Source organism: Salvelinus alpinus, chromosome 11, assembly GCF_045679555.1.
Source record: "Salvelinus alpinus chromosome 11, SLU_Salpinus.1, whole genome shotgun sequence".
NCBI classification, from domain to species: Eukaryota; Metazoa; Chordata; class Actinopteri; order Salmoniformes; family Salmonidae; genus Salvelinus; species Salvelinus alpinus.
In genome coordinates this window covers 74,307,695-74,329,897 of record NC_092096.1, presented here as the reverse complement: position 1 = coordinate 74,329,897, position 22,203 = coordinate 74,307,695, and the positions used below count along the sequence as shown (strand labels likewise).

General features: G+C 49.2%; 1 protein-coding gene across 1 annotated transcript in view; it reads left to right on the top strand.

The window, feature by feature from the left end:
- Positions 1-6,652: 6,652 nt before the first annotated feature.
- LOC139534791 (phosphatidylinositol 4,5-bisphosphate 3-kinase catalytic subunit alpha isoform-like) overlaps positions 6,653-22,203 on the top strand; it is a 36,025-nt gene continuing 20,474 nt past the window's right edge. The window contains exons 1-4 of the mRNA XM_071334246.1: positions 6,653-7,491; positions 12,479-12,596; positions 13,064-13,215; positions 13,321-13,483. Of these exons, the coding sequence (XP_071190347.1) occupies positions 7,322-7,491; positions 12,479-12,596; positions 13,064-13,215; positions 13,321-13,483 (603 nt within the window). The 5' untranslated portion in view covers positions 6,653-7,321. The remainder of the gene's footprint in view (positions 7,492-12,478; positions 12,597-13,063; positions 13,216-13,320; positions 13,484-22,203) is intronic.

Genomic DNA, 22,203 nt, shown 5'->3' with positions numbered 1-22,203 from the left:
TTTAGTGTTTAGTGAATGATTTGTACCAAAATACAATGCTTTTGGTTTTTGAAATATTTAGGACTAAGTTATTCCTTGCCCCCCACTCTGAAACTAACTGCAGCTCTTTGTTAAGTGTTGCAGTCGTTTCAGTCACTGACGTGTATAGTGTTGAGTCATCCACACCACTACTGCTCAAACGTTTTAGAACTCCTACTCATTCCACGGTTTTTCTTTATTTTTACTACTTTATACATTGTAGAATAATAGTGAAGACATCAAAAATATGAAATAACACATATGGAATCATGTAGTAACCAAAAAAGTTTTAAACAAATCAAATATATTTTATATTTGAGATTCTTCAAATAGCCACCCTTTGCCTTGATGACAGCTTTGCAAACTCTTGGCATTCTCTCAACCAGCTTCATGAGGTAGTCACCTGGAATGCATTTAAATTAAGTTAATTTGTGGAATTTCTTTCCTTCTTAATGCGTTTGAGCCAATCAGTTGGGTTGTGACAAGGTAGGAGTGGTATATAGAAGATAGCCCTACTTGGTAAAAGACCGAGTCCATATTATGGCAAGAACAGCTCAAATAAGCAAAGAGAAACGACAGTCCATCATTACTTTAAGACATGAAGGTCAGTCAATATGGAAAATGTCAAGAACTTTGACAGTTTCTTCAAGTGCAGTTGCAAAAAACATCAAGTGCTATGATGAAACTGTCTCTCATGAGGACCGCCACAGGAAAGGAAGACCCAGAGTTACCTCTACTGCAGAGGATAAGTTCATTAGTTACCAGCCTCAGAAATTGCAGTCCAAATAAATGCTTCACAGAGTTCAAGTAACAGACACATCTCAACATCAACTGTTCAGAGGAGACTGTGTGAATCAGGCCTTCATGGCCGAATTGCTGCAAAGAAACCACTACTAAAGGACACCAATAAGAAGAAGAGACTTGCTTGGACCAAGAAACACAAGCAATGGACATTAGACCGGTGGAAATCTGTCCTTTGGTCTGATGAGTCTAAATTTGAGATTTTTGGTTCCAGCCGCCGTGTCTTTGTGAGATGCAGAGCAGGTGAACGGTTGATCTCCGCATGTGTGGATCCCACCGTGAAGCATGGAGGAGGTGTGATGGTGTGGGGGTGTTTTGCTGGTGACACTGAGTGATTTATTTCAAATTCAAGGCACACTTAACCAGCATGGCTACTACAGCATTCTGCAGCGATACGCCATCCCATCTGGTTTGAGCTTTGTGGGACTATCATTTATTTATTTTTGTGCATTTCTCTCTGTTCTCCCCTGATTCAGAATATATAATTTTCATAATTATGGCTTTTTCTAAGAGCTATTGAAAAGGTATTTCAAAAAAATACAGTACTAAATTTTTAAAAGAGGTGGATTTTTGTCCATCCTCTCCGATTCAGAATATATCATAGTCACTTTGTGTAAGTGCTGTTGAAGATTGAAATCCCAAATTATAAAAAAAATTGATAAATGATTCAGACATGCTCGGTTAGTCATGACATGGCAATAGTCATGACATGCTTGGTTCAATAGTTATTGACGAGAGAAAACCCCAAATCCACAAAATATCCAATATAAAACACATTTTACCTCAGTCAAGGAAGTTTCTGGTGAACTTCCCCAACGGCGCAGAGCTGAGACCTGAAATTTGAAATTTGTGGAATCTAGCTCCGACTACATCTATTCACCCAAGGTCAATACTTCAACAACAACAAATACAGTGGCAAAAAAAGTATGTGAACCCTTCGGAATTACCTGGATTTCTGCATAAATTGGTCATAAAATCTGATCTTCATCTAGGTCACAACAATAGACAAACACAGTCTGCTTAAAACTTCTTTGTGATAGGGGGCAGCATTTTCACTTTTGGATGAATAGCGTGCCCAGAGTGAACTGCCTCCTACTCTGTCCCAGATGCTAATATATGCATATTATTATTACTATTGGATGGAAAACACTCTGAAGTTTCTAAAACTGTTTGAATGATGTCTGTGAGTATAACAGAACTCATATGGCAGGCAAAAACCTGTGAAATAATCCAAACAGGAAGTGAGAGTTCTGAGGCTGTTCGATTTTCAACTCATCGCCTATTCAAAGCCCAGTAAGATATGGATCTTTTTGCACTTCCTACGCCTTCCACTAGATTTCAACAGTCTGTAGAACGTTGAATGAAACCTCTACTGTGATGTTGAGCCGGATGGGAGGTGTTTGAGTCAGTGGTCTGGCAGAGAGCCAGAATGCCAGTTCCTGGTCATGCGCATTCCTCATGATATCGACTTGCGTTCCATCACTTCTGTAGACACAAAGGAATTCTCCGGTTGGAACGTTATTTAATATTTATGATAACAACATCCTAAAGATTGATTCTCTACTTAGTTTGACAAGTTTATTCGACCTGTAATATAACTTTTTGAAGTTTTCGTCCGACGTTCGCCTGGATCTGCGCGGACGGACATTATCGAACAAAACAACGATTTATTGTGGAACTAGGATTCCTGGGAGTGCATTCTGATGAAGATCATCAAAGGTAAGGGAATATTTATGATGTAATTTCGTATTTCTGTTGACTCCAACATGGCGGAGAAATGTTGTTATATCTGAGCTCCGTCTCAGATTATTGCATGGTGTGCTTTTTCCGTAAAGTTTTTTTGAAATCTGACAGCGGTTGCATTAAGAACAAGTGTATCTTTAATTATATGTAAAACATGTATCTTTCATCAAAGTTTATGATGAGTATTTCTGTTATTTGACGTGGCTCTCTGCAATTTCTCCGGATATTTTGGAGACATTTCTGAACATGGCGCCAATGTAAACCGAGATTTGTGGATATAAATATGCACATTATCGAACAAAACCTACATGTATTGTGTAACATGAAGTCCTATGAGTGTCATCTGATGAAGATCATCAAAGGTTCTGCTTTTTGTTACTCCTCTCTTTGGCTGGAAAAATGGCTGTTTTTCTGTGGCTATGTACTGAGCTAACATAATCGCAAGGTGTGCTTTCGCCGTAAATCCTTTTTGAAATCAGACACTTTGGCTGGATTAACGAGAAGTTTATCTTTAAAATGGTGTATAATACTTGTATGTTTGAGGAATTTTAATTATGAGATTTCTGTTTTGAATTTGGCGCCCTGCAATTTCACTGGCTGTTGGTCAGGTGGGACGCTACCGTCCCACATATCCCAGAGAAGTTAAACACTGATCAGAGGGAGAAGACCTCCTGAAACACTGTTCAGAGAGAGTAGACCTACTGAAACACTGATCAGAGGGAGTAGACCTCCTGAAACACTGATCAGAGAGAGTAGACCTACTGAAACACTGATCAGAGGGAGTAGACCTCCTGAAACACTGATCAGAGCGAGTAGACCTACTGAAACACTGATCAGAGGGAGTAGACCTCCTGAAACACTGATCAGAGGGAGTTGACTTACTGAAACACTGATCAGAGAGAGTAGACCTACTGAAACATTGATCAGAGGGAGTAGACCTACTGACCTACTGAAACACTGATCAGAGGGAGTAGACCTACTGACCTACTGAAACACTGATCAGAGGGAGTAGACCTACTGAAACACTGATCAGAGGGAGTAGACCTCCTGAAACACTGATCAGAGGGAGTAGACCTCCTGAAACACTGATCAGAGGGAGTAGACCTACTGACCTACTGAAACACTGATCAGAGGGAGTAGACCTACTGAAACACTGATCAGAGGGAGTAGACCTACTGACCTACTGAAACACTGATCAGAGGGAGTAGACCTACTGAAACACTGATCAGAGGGAGTTGACCTACTGAAACACTGATCAGAGGGAGTAGACCTCCTGAAACACTGATCAGAGGGAGTAGACCTCCTGAAACACTGATCAGAGGGAGTAGACCTCCTGAAACACTGATCAGAGGGAGTAGACCTCCTGAAACACTGATCAGAGGGAGTAGACCTCCTGAAACACTGATCAGAGGGAGTAGACCTACTGACCTACTGAAACACTGATCAGAGGGAGTAGACCTCCTGAAACACTGATCAGAGGGAGTAGACCTCCTGAAACACTGATCAGAGAGAGTAGACCTCCTGAAACACTGATCAGAGAGAGTAGACCTCCTGAAACACTGATCAGAGTGAGTAGACCTACTGAAACACTGATCAGAGGGAGTAGACATCCTGAAACACTGATCAGAGGGAGTAGACCTACTGAAACACTGATCAGAGGGAGTAGACCTACTGAAACACTGATCAGAGGGAGTAGACCTCCTGAAACACTGATCAGAGAGAGTAGACCTACTGACCTACTGAAACACTGATCAGAGGGAGTATACCTACTGAAACACTGATCAGAGGGAGTAGACCTCCTGAAACACTGATCAGAGGGAGTAGACCTACTGACCTACTGAAACACTGATCAGAGGGAGTAGACCTACTGAAACACTGATCAGAGGGAGTAGACCTACTGACCTACTGAAACACTGATCAGAGAGAGTAGACCTCCTGAAACACTGATCAGAGGGAGTAGACCTACTGAAACACTGATCAGAGGGAGTAGACCTACTGAAACACTGATCAGAGGGAGTAGACCTCCTGAAACACTGATCAGAGAGAGTAGACCTCCTGAAACACTGATCAGAGGGAGTAGACCTCCTGAAACACTGATCAGAGGGAGTAGACCTCCTGAAACACTGATCAGAGGGAGTAGACCTCCTGAAACACTGATCAGAGGGAGTAGACCTCCTGAAACACTGATCAGAGGGAGTAGACCTCCTGAAACACTGATCAGAGGGAGTAGACCTCCTGAAACACTGATCAGAGGGAGTAGACCTCCTGAAACACTGATCAGAGGGAGTAGACCTCCTGAAACACTGATCAGAGGGAGTAGACCTCCTGAAACACTGATCAGAGGGAGTAGACCTACTGACCTACTGAAACACTGATCAGAGGGAGTAGACCTCCTGAAACACTGATCAGAGGGAGTAGACCTCCTGAAACACTGATCAGAGAGAGTAGACCTCCTGAAACACTGATCAGAGAGAGTAGACCTCCTGAAACACTGATCAGAGTGAGTAGACCTACTGAAACACTGATCAGAGGGAGTAGACATCCTGAAACACTGATCAGAGGGAGTAGACCTACTGAAACACTGATCAGAGGGAGTAGACCTACTGAAACACTGATCAGAGGGAGTAGACCTCCTGAAACACTGATCAGAGAGAGTAGACCTACTGACCTACTGAAACACTGATCAGAGGGAGTATACCTACTGAAACACTGATCAGAGGGAGTAGACCTCCTGAAACACTGATCAGAGGGAGTAGACCTACTGACCTACTGAAACACTGATCAGAGGGAGTAGACCTACTGAAACACTGATCAGAGGGAGTAGACCTACTGACCTACTGAAACACTGATCAGAGAGAGTAGACCTCCTGAAACACTGATCAGAGGGAGTAGACCTACTGAAACACTGATCAGAGGGAGTAGACCTACTGAAACACTGATCAGAGGGAGTAGACCTCCTGAAACACTGATCAGAGAGAGTAGACCTCCTGAAACACTGATCAGAGGGAGTAGACCTCCTGAAACACTGATCAGAGGGAGTAGACCTCCTGAAACACTGATCAGAGGGAGTAGACCTCCTGAAACACTGATCAGAGGAAGTAGACCTACTGACCTACTGAAACACTGATCAGAGGGAGTAGACCTACTGAAACACTGATCAGAGGGAGTAGACCTCCTGAAACACTGATCAGAGGGAGTAGACCTCCTGAAACACTGATCAGAGGGAGTAGACCTCCTGAAACACTGATCAGAGGGAGTAGACCTCCTGAAACACTGATCAGAGAGAGTAGACCTACTGACCTACTGATCATAGAGAGTAGACCTCCTGAAACACTGATCAGAGAGAGTAGACCTACTGAAACACTGATCAGAGGGAGTAGACCTCCTGAAACACTGATCAGAGGGAGTAGACCTCCTGAAACACTGATCAGAGGGAGTAGACCTCCTGAAACACTGATCAGAGAGAGTAGACCTCCTGAAACACTGATCAGAGAGAGTAGACCTACTGAAACACTGATCAGAGAGAGTAGACCTACTGAAACACTGATCAGAGAGAGTAGACCTCCTGAAACACTGATCACAGGGAGTAGACCTACTGAAACACTGATCAGAGGGAGTAGACCTACTGAAACACTGATCAGAGGGAGTAGACCTCCTGAAACACCGATCAGAGGGAGTAGACCTCCTGATCTACTGAAACACTGATCAGAGGGAGTAGACCTCCTGAAACACTGATCAGAGGGAGTAGACCTCCTGAAACACTGATCAGAGGGAGTTGACCTCCTGAAACACCGATCAGAGGGAGTAGACCTCCTGATCTACTGAAACACTGATCAGAGGGAGTAGACCTCCTGAAACACTGATCAGAGGGAGTAGACCTCCTGAAACACTGATCAGAGAGAGTAGACCTCCTGAAACACTGATCACAGGGAGTAGACCTACTGAAACACTGATCAGAGGGAGTAGACCTCCTGAAACACTGATCAGAGAGAGTAGACCTCCTGAAACACTGATCACAGGGAGTAGACCTACTGAAACACTGATCAGAGGGAGTAGACCTACTGAAACACTGATCAGAGAGAGTAGACCTACTGGCTGTCTGTCTATAGGGGACTGTGTGTTTAACTCTGTTTAACCCCTCTCTACAGGATGTTACCGTATGGCTGTCTGTCTATAGGGGACTGTGTGTTTAACTCTGTTTAACCCCTCTCTACAGGATGTTACCGTATGGCTGTCTGTCTATAGGGGACTGTGTGTTTAACTCTGTTTAACCCCTCTCTACAGGATGTTACCGTATGGCTGTCTGTCTATAGGGGACTGTGTGTTTAACTGTTTAACCCCTCTCTACAGGATGTTACCGTATGGCTGTCTGTCTATAGGGGACTGTGTGTTTAACTCTGTTTAACCCCTCTCTACAGGATGTTACCGTATGGCTGTCTGTCTATAGGGGACTGTGTGTTTAACTCTGTTTAACCCCTCTCTACAGGATGTTACCGTATGGCTGTCTGTCTATAGGGGACTGTGTGTTTAACTCTGTTTAACCCTTCTCTACAGGATGTTACGGTATGGCTGTCTGTCTATAGGGGACTGTGTGTTTAACTCTGTTTAACCCCTCTCTACAGGATGTTACCGTATGGCTGTCTGTCTATAGGGGACTGTGTGTTTAACTCTGTTTAACCCCTCTCTACAGGATGTTACCGTATGGCTGTCTGTCTGTAGGGGACTGTGTGTTTAACTCTGTTTAACCCCTCTCTACAGGATGTTACCGTATGGCTGTCTGTCTATAGGGGACTGTGTGGGGCTGATCGAGGTGGTGAAGAACAGCTATACCATCATGCAGATACAGTGTAAAGGAGGCCTGAAGGGGGCGCTGCAGTTCAACAGCAACACACTGCACCACTGGATCAAGGACAAGAACAGAGGAGAGGGGTGAGTAGAGTACACCTGTCTGTCTAACTGTCTGTTACACCTGTCTGTCTGTCTGTCTGTCACACCTGTCTGTCTAACTGTCTGTTACACCTGTCTGTTTAACTGTCTGTCTGTCTGTCTGTTACACCTGTCTGTCTACCTGTCTGTTACACCTGTCTGTCTAACTGTCTGTTACACCTGTCTGTCTGTCTGTCACACCTGTCTGTCTAACTGTCTGTTACACCTGTCTGTCTAACTGTCTGTCTGTCTGTCTGTTACACCTGTCTGTCTACCTGTCTGTTACACCTGTCTGTCTAACTGTCTGTCTGTCTGTCACACCTGTCTGTCTAACTGTCTGTTACACCTGTCTGTCTGTCTGTCACACCTGTCTGTCTAACTGTCTGTTACACCTGTCTGTTTAACTGTCTGTCTGTCTGTCTGTTACACCTGTCTGTCTACCTGTCTGTTACACCTGTCTGTCTAACTGTCTGTCTGTCTGTCTGTCACACCTGTCTGTCTAACTGTCTGTTACACCTGTCTGTCTAACTGTCTGTCTGTTACACCTGTCTGTCTGTTACACCTGTCTGTTTAACTGTCTGTTATACCCTTCTGTCTAACTGTCTGTTACACCTGTCTGTCTGTCTGTCACACATGTCTGTCTAACTGTCTGTTACACCTGTCTGCCTAACTGTCTGTTACACCTGTCTGTCTAACTGTCTGTTACACCTGTCTGTCTAACTGTCTGTCTGTCTGTCACACCTGTCTGTCTAACTGTCTGTTACACCTGTCTGTTTAACTGTATGTCTGTTACACCTGTCTGTCTGTTACACCTGTCTGCCTAACTGTCTGTTACACCTGTCTGTCTAACTGTCTGTTACACCTGTCTGTCTAACTGTCTGTCTGTCTGTCACACCTGTCTGTCTAACTGTCTGTTACACCTGTCTGTTTAACTGTCTGTCTGTTACACCTGTCTGTCTGTTACACCTGTCTGTTTAACTGTCTGTTATACCTGTCTGCCTAACTGTCTGTTACACCTGTCTGTCTAACTGTCTGTCACACCTGTCTGTCTAACTGGCTGTCTGTCTGTCTGTTACACCTGTCTGTCTACCTGTCTGTTACACCTGTCTGTCTAACTGTCTGTTACACCTGTCTGTCTAACTGTCTGTCTGTCTGTCACACCTGTCTGTCTAACTGTCTGTTACACCTGTCTGTTTAACTGTATGTCTGTTACACCTGTCTGTCTGTTACACCTGTCTGCCTAACTGTCTGTTACACCTGTCTGTCTAACTGTCTGTTACACCTGTCTGTCTAACTGTCTGTCTGTCTGTCACACCTGTCTGTCTAACTGTCTGTTACACCTGTCTGTTTAACTGTCTGTCTGTTACACCTGTCTGTCTGTTACACCTGTCTGTTTAACTGTCTGTTATACCTGTCTGCCTAACTGTCTGTTACACCTGTCTGTCTAACTGTCTGTCACACCTGTCTGTCTAACTGGCTGTCTGTCTGTCTGTTACACCTGTCTGTCTACCTGTCTGTTACACCTGTCTGTCTAACTGTCTGTCTGTCTGTCACACCTGTCTGTCTAACTGTCTGTTACACCTGTCTGTCTGTTACACCTGTCTGTATGTTACACCTGTCTGTTTAACTGTCTGTTATACCTGTCTGTCTAACTGTCTGTTACACCTGTCTGTCTAACTGTCTGTCTGTCTGTCACACCTGTCTGTCTAACTGTCTGTTACACCTGTCTGCCTAATTGTCTGTTACACCTGTCTGTCTAACTGTCTGTTACACCTGTCTGTCTAACTGTCTGTTACACCTGTCTGTCTAACTGTCTGTCTGTCTGTCACACCTGTCTGTCTAACTGTCTGTTACACCTGTCTGTTTAACTGTCTGTCTGTTACACCTGTCTGTCTGTTACACCTGTCTGCCTAACTGTCTGTTACACCTGTCTGTCTAACTGTCTGTTACACCTGTCTGTCTAACTGTCTGTCTGTCTGTCACACCTGTCTGTCTAACTGTCTGTTACACCTGTCTGTTTAACTGTCTGTCTGTTACACCTGTCTGTCTGTTACACCTGTCTGTTTAACTGTCTGTTACACCTGTCTGCCTAACTGTCTGTCTAACTGTCTGTCACACCTGTCTGTCTAATTGTCTGTTACACCTGTCTGTCTAACTGTCTGTTACACCTGTCTGTCTAACTGTCTGTTACACCTGTCTGTTTAACTGTCTGTTACACCTGTCTGTTTAACTGTCTGTTACACCTGTCTGTTTAACTGTCTGTCTGTCTAACTGTTTGTTACACCTGTCTGTCTGTCTGTTTAACTGTCTGTCTGTCTGTCACACCTGTCTGTCTAACTGTCTGTTACACCTGTCTGTTTAACTGTCTGTTACACCTGTCTGTCTAACTGTCTGTTACACCTGTGTCTGTTACACCTGTCTGTCTGTCTGTTACACCTGTCTGTTTAACTGTCTGTCTGTCACACCTGTCTGTCTAACTGTCTGTTACACCTGTCTGTTTAACTGTCTGTCTGTTACACCTGTCTGTCGAACTGTCTGTCTGTTTCACCTGTCTGTCGAACTGTCTGTCTGTTACACCTGTCTCTGTTACACTTGTTTGTCTGTCTGTCTGTCTCCCTCTATATATAGACTTTAAACATCTCTCTCTGTCTTGTGCAGAGCTGTGATCCAGTGCATTAAAACCCTATTCACCCCCAGGTATGACAGAGAGATAGACCTCTAACCCTATTCACCCCCAGGTATGACAGAGAGATAGATCTCTAACCCTATTCACCCCCAGGTATGACAGAGAGATAGACCTCTAACCCTATTCACCCCCAGGTATGACAGAGAGATAGACCTCTAACCCTATTCACCCCCAGGTATGACAGAGAGATGGACGTCTAACCCTATTCACCCCCAGGTATGACATAGAGATAGATCTCTAACCCTATTCACCCCCAGGTATGACAGAGAGATAGACCTCTAACCCTATTCACCCCCAGGTATGACAGAGAGATAGACCTCTAACCCTATTCACCCCCAGGTATGACAGAGAGATGGACCTCTAACCCTATTCACCCCCAGGTATGACAGAGAGATAGATCTCTAACCCTATTCACCCCCAGGTATGACAGAGAGATAGACCTCTAACCCTATTCACCCCCAGGTATGACAGAGAGATAGACCTCTAACCCTATTCACCCCCAGGTATGACAGAGAGATATACCTCTAACCCTATTCACCCCCAGGTATGACAGAGAGATAGACCTCTAACCCTATTCACCCCCAGGTATGACAGAGAGATAGACCTCTAACCCTATTCACCCCCAGGTATGACCGAGAGATAGACCTCTAACCCTATTCACCCCCAGGTATGACAGAGAGATATACCTCTAACCCTATTCACCCCCAGGTATGACAGAGAGATAGACCTCTAACCCTATTCACCCCCAGGTATGACAGAGCGATAACCCTATTCACCCCCAGGTATGACAGAGCGATAACCCTATTCACCCCCAGGTATGACAGAGCGATAACCCTATTCACCCCCAGGTATGACAGAGCGATAACCCTATTCACCCCCAGGTATGACAGAGAGATAGACCTCTAACCCTATTCACCCCCAGGTATGACAGAGAGATAGACCTCTAACCCTATTCACTCCCAGGTATGACCGAGAGATAGACCTCTAACCCTATTCACCCCCAGGTATGACAGAGAGATGGACCTCTAACCCTATTCACCCCCAGGTATGACAGAGAGATGGACCTCTAACCCTATTCACTCCCAGGTATGACCGAGAGATATACCTCTAACCCTATTCACCCCCAGGTATGACAGAGAGATAGACCTCTAACCCTATTCACCCCCAGGTATGACAGAGAGATAGACCTCTAACCCTATTCACTCCCAGGTATGACAGAGAGATAGACCTCTAACCCTATTCACCCCCAGGTATGACAGAGAGATAGACCTCTAACCCTATTCACCCCCAGGTATGACAGAGAGATATACCTCTAACCCTATTCACCCCCAGGTATGACAGAGAGATAACCCTATTCACCCCCAGGTATGACAGAGCGATAACCCTATTCACCCCCAGGTATGACAGAGAGATAGACCTCTAACCCTATTCACCCCCAGGTATGACAGAGAGATAGACCTCTAACCCTATTCACCCCCAGGTATGACCGAGCGATAACCCTATTCACCCCCAGGTATGACAGAGCGATAACCCTATTCACCCCCAGGTATGACAGAGCGATAACCCTATTCACCCCCAGGTATGACCGAGCGATAACCCTATTCACCCCCAGGTATGACCGAGCGATAACCCTATTCACCCCCAGGTATGACAGAGCGATAACCCTATTCACCCCCAGGTATGACCGAGCGATAACCCTATTCACCCCCAGGTATGACCGAGCGATAACCCTATTCACCCCCAGGTATGACAGAGCGATAACCCTATTCACCCCCAGGTATGACAGACCTCTAACCCTATTCACCCCCAGGTATGACAGAGAGATAGACCTCTAACCCTATTCACCCCCAGGTATGACAGAGAGATAGACCTCTAACCCTATTCACCCCCAGGTATGACCGAGCGATAACCCTATTCACCCCCAGGTATGACAGAGCGATAACCCTATTCACCCCCAGGTATGACAGAGCGATAACCCTATTCACCCCCAGGTATGACCGAGCGATAACCCTATTCACCCCCAGGTATGACCGAGCGATAACCCTATTCACCCCCAGGTATGACAGAGCGATAACCCTATTCACCCCCAGGTATGACCGAGCGATAACCCTATTCACCCCCAGGTATGACCGAGCGATAACCCTATTCACCCCCAGGTATGACAGAGCGATAACCCTATTCACCCCCAGGTATGACAGACCTCTAACCCTATTCACCCCCAGGTATGACCGAGCGATAGACCTCTAACCCTATTCACCCCCAGGTATGACCGAGCGATAGACCTCTAACCCTATTCACCCCCAGGTATGACCGAGCGATAGACCTGTTCACCAGGTCCTGTGCCGGGTACTGCGTAGCCACCTTCATCCTGGGTATAGGAGACAGACACAACTCCAACATCATGGTTAAGGAGAACGGACAGGTAACGCACACAACACAACACAACACACACAACACAACATAACGCACACAACACAACATAACACAACACAACACACACAACACAACACACACAACACAACATAACGCACACAACACAACATAACACAACACAACACACACAACACAACACACACAACACAACATAACGCACACAACACAACACTCACAACACAACATAACGCACACAACACAACATAACACACACAACACAACATAACGCACACAACACAACACACACAACACAACATAACGCACACAACACAACACAACACACACAACACAACACACACAACATAACGCACACAACACAACATAACACACACAACACAACACACACAACATTACACACACAACACAACATACCTATCCATCTATCTGAAGAAATGACCCAATAGTTAACTCCGATTTATATTTTCCATCCTCTCTCTCTCTCTCTCTTTCCCCCAGCTGTTCCATATAGACTTTGGCCACTTCCTGGATCATAAGAAGAAGAAGTTTGGCTATAAGAGAGAGAGAGTTCCCTTCGTTCTGACACAAGACTTCCTGATCGTCATCAGTAAGGGAGTCCAGGAGTGTACCAAGACCAAAGAGTTTGAGAGGTACAACATACACAGTACACATACACACAGTACACATACACACAGAGAACACACAGAGAACACACAGAGAACACACACCCTGTTAACCCCCCCCCTTCCCCCCAGGTTCCAGGAGATGTGTTACAAGGCGTACCTTTCCATCCGCCAGCATGCCTCTCTGTTCATCAACCTGTTCTCCCTGCTGCTGGGCTGCGGCATGCCTGAACTACAGTCCTTTGATGACATTGCTTACCTGAGGAAGACCCTCGCTTTGGAGAAGAGCCAGCAGGTAATACAGAACCCTTGACCCCTGACCCCTGAACCCTACCTGAGGAAGACCCTCGCTTTGGAGAAGAGCCAGCAGGTAATACAGAACCCTTGACCCCTGACCCCTGAACCCTACCTGAGGAAGACCCTCGCTTTGGAGAAGAGCCAACAGGTAATACAGAACCCCTGACCCCTGACCCCTGAACCCTACCTGAGGAAGACCCTCGCTCTGGAGAAGAGCCAACAGGTAATACAGAACCCCTGACCCCTGAACCCTACCTGAGGAAGACCCTCGCTCTGGAGAAGAGCCAACAGGTAATACAGAACCCCTGACCCCTGAACCCTACCTGAGGAAGACCCTCGCTCTGGAGAAGAGCCAACAGGTAATACAGAACCCCTGACCCCTGAACCCTGAACCCTACCTGAGGAAGACCCTCGCTCTGGAGAAGAGCCAGCAGGTAATACAGAACCCCTGACCCCTACCTGAGGAAGACCCTCGCTCTGGAGAAGAGCCAACAGGTAATACAGAACCCCTGACCCCTGAACCCTACCTGAGGAAGACCCTCGCTCTGGAGAAGAGCCAACAGGTAATACAGAACCCCTGACCCCTGAACCCTACCTGAGGAAGACCCTCGCTCTGGAGAAGAGCCAACAGGTAATACAGAACCCCTGACCCCTGAACCCTACCTGAGGAAGACCCTCGCTCTGGAGAAGAGCCAACAGGTAATACAGAACCCCTGACCCCTGAACCCTACCTGAGGAAGACCCTCGCTCTGGAGAAGAGCCAACAGGTAATACAGAATCCCTGACCCATGAACCCTACCTGAGGAAGACCCTCGCTTTGGAGAAGAGCCAACAGGTAATACAGAACCCCTGACCCCTGACCCCTGAACCCTACCTGAGGAAGACCCTCGCTCTGGAGAAGAGCCAACAGGTAATACAGAACCCCTGACCCCTGAACCCTACCTGAGGAAGACCCTCGCTCTGGAGAAGAGCCAACAGGTAATACAGAACCCCTGACCCCTGAACCCTACCTGAGGAAGACCCTCGCTCTGGAGAAGAGCCAACAGGTAATACAGAACCCCTGACCCCTGAACCCTACCTGAGGAAGACCCTCGCTCTGGAGAAGAGCCAACAGGTAATACAGAACCCTTGACCCCTAACCCCTGACCCCTGAACCCTACCTGAGGAAGACCCTCGCTTTGGAGAAGAGCCAACAGGTAATACAGAACCCCTGACCCCTGAACCCTACCTGAGGAAGACCCTCGCTCTGGAGAAGAGCCAACAGGTAATACAGAACCCCTGACCCCTGAACCCTACCTGAGGAAGACCCTCGCTCTGGAGAAGAGCCAACAGGTAATACAGAACCCCTGACCCCTGAACCCTACCTGAGGAAGACCCTCGCTTTGGAGAAGAGCCAACAGGTAATACAGAACCCTTGACCCCTGAACCCCACCTGAGGAAGACCCTCACTTTGGAGAAGAGCCAACAGGTAATACAGAACCCCTGACCCCTGAACCCTACCTGAGGAAGACCCTCGCTTGGAGAAGAGCCAACAGGTAATACAGAACCCTTGACCCCTGACCCCTGAACCCTACCTGAGGAAGACCCTCACTCTGGAGAAGAGCCAACAGGTAATACAGAACCCCTGACCCCTGACCCCTGAACCCTACCTGAGGAAGACACTCGCTTGGAGAAGAGCCAACAGGTAATACAGAACCCTTGACCCCTGACCCCTGAACCCTACCTGAGGAAGACCCTCGCTCTGGAGAAGAGCCAACAGGTAATACAGAACCCCTGACCCCTGACCCCTGAACCCCACCTGAGGAAGACACTCGCTTTGGAGAAGAGCCAACAGGTAATACAGAACCCCTGACCCCTGAACCCTACCTGAGGAAGACCCTCGCTCTGGAGAAGAGCCAACAGGTAATACAGAACCCTTGACCCCTAACCCCTGACCCCTGAACCCTACCTGAGGAAGACACTCGCTTGGAGAAGAGCCAACAGGTAATACAGAACCCCTGACCCCTGAACCCTACCTGAGGAAGACCCTCGCTCTGGAGAAGAGCCAACAGGTAATACAGAACCCCTGACCCCTGAACCCTACCTGAGGAAGACCCTCGCTCTGGAGAAGAGCCAACAGGTAATACAGAACCCCTGAACCCTACCTGAGGAAGACCCTCGCTCTGGAGAAGAGCCAACAGGTAATACAGAACCCCTGACCCCTGAACCCTACCTGAGGAAGACCCTCGCTCTGGAGAAGAGCCAACAGGTAATACAGAACCCCTGACCCCTGAACCCTACCTGAGGAAGACCCTCGCTCTGGAGAAGAGCCAACAGGTAATACAGAACCCTTGACCCCTGACCCCTGAACCCTACCTGAGGAAGACCCTCGCTCTGGAGAAGAGCCAACAGGTAATACAGAACCCCTGACCCCTGAACCCTACCTGAGGAAGACCCTCGCTCTGGAGAAGAGCCAACAGGTAATACAGAACCCCTGACCCCTGAACCCTACCTGAGGAAGACCCTCGCTCTGGAGAAGAGCCAACAGGTAATACAGAACCCCTGACCCCTGAACCCTGAACCCTACCTGAGGAAGACCCTCGCTCTGGAGAAGAGCCAGCAGGTAATACAGAACCCCTGACCCCTACCTGAGGAAGACCCTCGCTCTGGAGAAGAGCCAACAGGTAATACAGAACCCCTGACCCCTGAACCCTACCTGAGGAAGACCCTCGCTCTGGAGAAGAGCCAACAGGTAATACAGAACCCCTGACCCCTGAACCCTACCTGAGGAAGACCCTCGCTCTGGAGAAGAGCCAACAGGTAATACAGAACCCCTGACCCCTGAACCCTACCTGAGGAAGACCCTCGCTCTGGAGAAGAGCCAACAGGTAATACAGAACCCCTGACCCCTGAACCCTACCTGAGGAAGACCCTCGCTCTGGAGAAGAGCCAACAGGTAATACAGAATCCCTGACCCATGAACCCTACCTGAGGAAGACCCTCGCTTTGGAGAAGAGCCAACAGGTAATACAGAACCCCTGACCCCTGACCCCTGAACCCTACCTGAGGAAGACCCTCGCTCTGGAGAAGAGCCAACAGGTAATACAGAACCCCTGACCCCTGAACCCTACCTGAGGAAGACCCTCGCTCTGGAGAAGAGCCAACAGGTAATACAGAACCCCTGACCCCTGAACCCTACCTGAGGAAGACCCTCGCTCTGGAGAAGAGCCAACAGGTAATACAGAACCCCTGACCCCTGAACCCTACCTGAGGAAGACCCTCGCTCTGGAGAAGAGCCAACAGGTAATACAGAACCCTTGACCCCTAACCCCTGACCCCTGAACCCTACCTGAGGAAGACCCTCGCTTTGGAGAAGAGCCAACAGGTAATACAGAACCCCTGACCCCTGAACCCTACCTGAGGAAGACCCTCGCTCTGGAGAAGAGCCAACAGGTAATACAGAACCCCTGACCCCTGAACCCTACCTGAGGAAGACCCTCGCTCTGGAGAAGAGCCAACAGGTAATACAGAACCCCTGACCCCTGAACCCTACCTGAGGAAGACCCTCGCTTTGGAGAAGAGCCAACAGGTAATACAGAACCCTTGACCCCTGAACCCCACCTGAGGAAGACCCTCACTTTGGAGAAGAGCCAACAGGTAATACAGAACCCCTGACCCCTGAACCCTACCTGAGGAAGACCCTCGCTTGGAGAAGAGCCAACAGGTAATACAGAACCCTTGACCCCTGACCCCTGAACCCTACCTGAGGAAGACCCTCACTCTGGAGAAGAGCCAACAGGTAATACAGAACCCCTGACCCCTGACCCCTGAACCCTACCTGAGGAAGAAACTCGCTTGGAGAAGAGCCAACAGGTAATACAGAACCCTTGACCCCTGACCCCTGAACCCTACCTGAGGAAGACCCTCGCTCTGGAGAAGAGCCAACAGGTAATACAGAACCCCTGACCCCTGACCCCTGAACCCCACCTGAGGAAGACACTCGCTTTGGAGAAGAGCCAACAGGTAATACAGAACCCCTGACCCCTGAACCCTACCTGAGGAAGACCCTCGCTCTGGAGAAGAGCCAACAGGTAATACAGAACCCTTGACCCCTAACCCCTGACCCCTGAACCCTACCTGAGGAAGACACTCGCTTGGAGAAGAGCCAACAGGTAATACAGAACCCCTGACCCCTGAACCCTACCTGAGGAAGACCCTCGCTCTGGAGAAGAGCCAACAGGTAATACAGAACCCCTGACCCCTGAACCCTACCTGAGGAAGACCCTCGCTCTGGAGAAGAGCCAACAGGTAATACAGAACCCCTGAACCCTACCTGAGGAAGACCCTCGCTCTGGAGAAGAGCCAACAGGTAATACAGAACCCCTGACCCCTGAACCCTACCTGAGGAAGACCCTCGCTCTGGAGAAGAGCCAACAGGTAATACAGAACCCCTGACCCCTGAACCCTACCTGAGGAAGACCCTCGCTCTGGAGAAGAGCCAACAGGTAATACAGAACCCTTGACCCCTGACCCCTGAACCCTACCTGAGGAAGACCCTCGCTCTGGAGAAGAGCCAACAGGTAATACAGAACCCCTGACCCCTGAACCCTACCTGAGGAAGACCCTCGCTCTGGAGAAGAGCCAACAGGTAATACAGAACCCCTGACCCCTGAACCCTAACTGAGGAAGACCCTCGCTCTGGAGAAGAGCCAACAGGTAATACAGAACCCCTGACCCCTGAACCCTACCTGAGGAAGACCCTCGCTCTGGAGAAGAGCCAACAGGTAATACAGAACCCTTGACCCCTAACCCCTGACCCCTGAACCCTACCTGAGGAAGACACTCGCTTGGAGAAGAGCCAACAGGTAATACAGAACCCCTGACCCCTGAACCCTACCTGAGGAAGACCCTCGCTCTGGAGAAGAGCCAACAGGTAATACAGAACCCCTGACCCCTGAACCCTACCTGAGGAAGACCCTCGCTCTGGAGAAGAGCCAACAGGTAATACAGAACCCCTGACCCCTGAACCCTACCTGAGGAAGACCCTCGCTCTGGAGAAGAGCCAACAGGTAATACAGAACCCCTGACCCCTGAACCCTACCTGAGGAAGACCCTCGCTCTGGAGAAGAGCCAACAGGTAATACAGAACCCCTGACCCCTGAACCCCACATGAGGAAGACACTCGCTTTGGAGAAGAGCCAACAGGTAATACAGAACCCCTGACCCCTGAACCCTACCTGAGGAAGACCCTCGCTCTGGAGAAGAGCCAACAGGTAATACAGAACCCTTGACCCCTAACCCCTGACCCCTGAACCCTACCTGAGGAAGACACTCGCTTGGAGAAGAGCCAACAGGTAATACAGAACCCCTGACCCCTGAACCCTACCTGAGGAAGACCCTCGCTTTGGAGAAGAGCCAACAGGTAATACAGAACCCCTGACCCCTGAACCCTACCTGAGGAAGACCCTCGCTCTGGAGAAGAGCCAACAGGTAATACAGAACCCCTGAACCCTACCTGAGGAAGACCCTCGCTCTGGAGAAGAGCCAACAGGTAATACAGAACCCCTGACACCTGAACCCTACCTGAGGAAGACCCTCGCTCTGGAGAAGAGCCAACAGGTAATACAGAACCCCTGACCCCTGAACCCTACCTGAGGAAGACCCTCGCTCTGGAGAAGAGCCAACAGGTAATACAGAATCCCTGACCCCTGAACCCCACCTGAGGAAGACCCTCGCTCTGGAGAAGAGCCAACAGGTAATACAGAACCCCTGACCCCTGAACCCTACATGAGGAAGACACTCGCTCTGGAGAAGAGCCAACAGGTAATACAGAACCCCTGACCCCTGAACCCTACCTGAGGAAGACCCTCGCTCTGGAGAAGAGCCAACAGGTAATACAGAACCCCTGACCCCTGAACCCCACCTGAGGAAGACCCTCACTTTGGAGAAGAGCCAACAGGTAATCCAGAACCCCTGACCCCTGAACCCTGAACCCCACCTGAGGAAGACCCTCGCTCTGGAGAAGAGCCAACAGGTAATACAGAACCCTTGACCCCTGACCCCTGAACCCTACCTGAGGAAGACCCTCGCTCTGGAGAAGAGCCAACAGGTAATACAGAATCCCTGACCCCTGAACCCTACCTGAGGAAGACCCTCGCTTTGGAGAAGAGGCAACAGGTAATACAGAACCCCTGACCCCTGAACCCTACCTGAGGAAGACCCTCGCTCTGGAGAAGAGCCAACAGGTAATACAGAACCCCTGACCCCTGAACCCTACCTGAGGAAGACCCTCGCTCTGGAGAAGAGCCAACAGGTAATACAGAACCCCTGACCCCTGAACCCTACCTGAGGAAGACCCTCGCTTGGAGAAGAGCCAACAGGTAATACAGAACCCTTGACCCCTGACCCCTGAACCCTACCTGAGGAAGACCCTCGCTCTGGAGAAGAGCCAACAGGTAATACAGAACCCCTGACCCCTGACCCCTGAACCCTACCTGAGGAAGACACTCGCTTGGAGAAGAGCCAACAGGTAATACAGAACCCTTGACCCCTGACCCCTGAACCCTACCTGAGGAAGACCCTCGCTCTGGAGAAGAGCCAACAGGTAATACAGAACCCCTGACCCCTGACCCCTGAACCCCACCTGAGGAAGACACTCGCTTTGGAGAAGAGCCAACAGGTAATACAGAACCCCTGACCCCTGAACCCTACCTGAGGAAGACCCTCGCTCTGGAGAAGAGCCAACAGGTAATACAGAACCCTTGACCCCTAACCCCTGACCCCTGAACCCTACCTGAGGAAGACACTCGCTTGGAGAAGAGCCAACAGGTAATACAGAACCCCTGACCCCTACCTGAGGAAGACCCTCGCTCTGGAGAAGAGCCAACAGGTAATACAGAACCCCTGACCCCTGAACCCTACCTGAGGAAGACCCTCGCTCTGGAGAAGAGCCAACAGGTAATACAGAACCCCTGAACCCTACCTGAGGAAGACCCTCGCTCTGTAGAAGAGCCAACAGGTAATACAGAACCCCTGACCCCTGAACCCTACCTGAGGAAGACCCTCACTCTGGAGAAGAGCCAACAGGTAATACAGAACCCCTGACCCCTGAACCCTACCTGAGGAAGACCCTCGCTCTGGAGAAGAGCCAACAGGTAATACAGAACCCTTGACCCCTGAACCCTACCTGAGGAAGACCCTCGCTCTGGAGAAGAGCCAACAGGTAATACAGAACCCCTGACCCCTGAACCCTACCTGAGGAAGACCCTCGCTCTGGAGAAGAGCCAACAGGTAATACAGAACCCCTGACCCCTGAACCCTACCTGAGGAAGACCCTCGCTCTGGAGAAGAGCCAACAGGTAATACAGAACCCCTGACCCCTGAACCCTACCTGAGGAAGACCCTCGCTCTGGAGAAGAGCCAACAGGTAATACAGAACCCTTGACCCCTAACCCCTGACCCCTGAACCCTACCTGAGGAAGACACTCGCTTGGAGAAGAGCCAACAGGTAATACAGAACCCCTGACCCCTGAACCCTACCTGAGGAAGACCCTCGCTCTGGAGAAGAGCCAACAGGTAATACAGAACCCCTGACCCCTGAACCCTACCTGAGGAAGACCCTCGCTCTGGAGAAGAGCCAACAGGTAATACAGAACCCCTGACCCCTGAACCCTACCTGAGGAAGACCCTCGCTCTGGAGAAGAGCCAACAGGTAATACAGAACCCCTGACCCCTGAACCCTACCTGAGGAAGACCCTCGCTCTGGAGAAGAGCCAACAGGTAATACAGAACCCCTGACCCCTGAACCCCACATGAGGAAGACACTCGCTTTGGAGAAGAGCCAACAGGTAATACAGAACCCCTGACCCCTGAACCCTACCTGAGGAAGACCCTCGCTCTGGAGAAGAGCCAACAGGTAATACAGAACCCTTGACCCCTAACCCCTGACCCCTGAACCCTACCTGAGGAAGACACTCGCTTGGAGAAGAGCCAACAGGTAATACAGAACCCCTGACCCCTGAACCCTACCTGAGGAAGACCCTCGCTTTGGAGAAGAGCCAACAGGTAATACAGAACCCCTGACCCCTGAACCCTACCTGAGGAAGACCCTCGCTCTGGAGAAGAGCCAACAGGTAATACAGAACCCCTGACCCCTGAACCCTACCTGAGGAAGACCCTCGCTCTGGAGAAGAGCCAACAGGTAATACAGAACCCCTGACCCCTGAACCCTACCTGAGGAAGACCCTCGCTCTGGAGAAGAGCCAACAGGTAATACAGAACCCCTGACCCCTGAACCCTACCTGAGGAAGACCCTCGCTCTGGAGAAGAGCCAACAGGTAATACAGAATCCCTGACCCCTGAACCCCACCTGAGGAAGACCCTCGCTCTGGAGAAGAGCCAACAGGTAATACAGAATCCCTGACCCCTGAACCCCACCTGAGGAAGACCCTCGCTCTGGAGAAGAGCCAACAGGTAATACAGAACCCCTGACCCCTGAACCCTACCTGAGGAAGACCCTCGCTCTGGAGAAGAGCCAACAGGTAATACAGAACCCCTGAACCCTACCTGAGGAAGACCTTCGCCTTGGAGAAGAGCCAACAGGTAATACAGAACCCCTGACCCCTGAACCCTACCTGAGGAAGACCCTCGCTCTGGAGAAGAGCCAACAGGTAATACAGAACCCCTGACCCCTGAACCCTACCTGAGGAAGACCCTCGCTCTGGAGAAGAGCCAACAGGT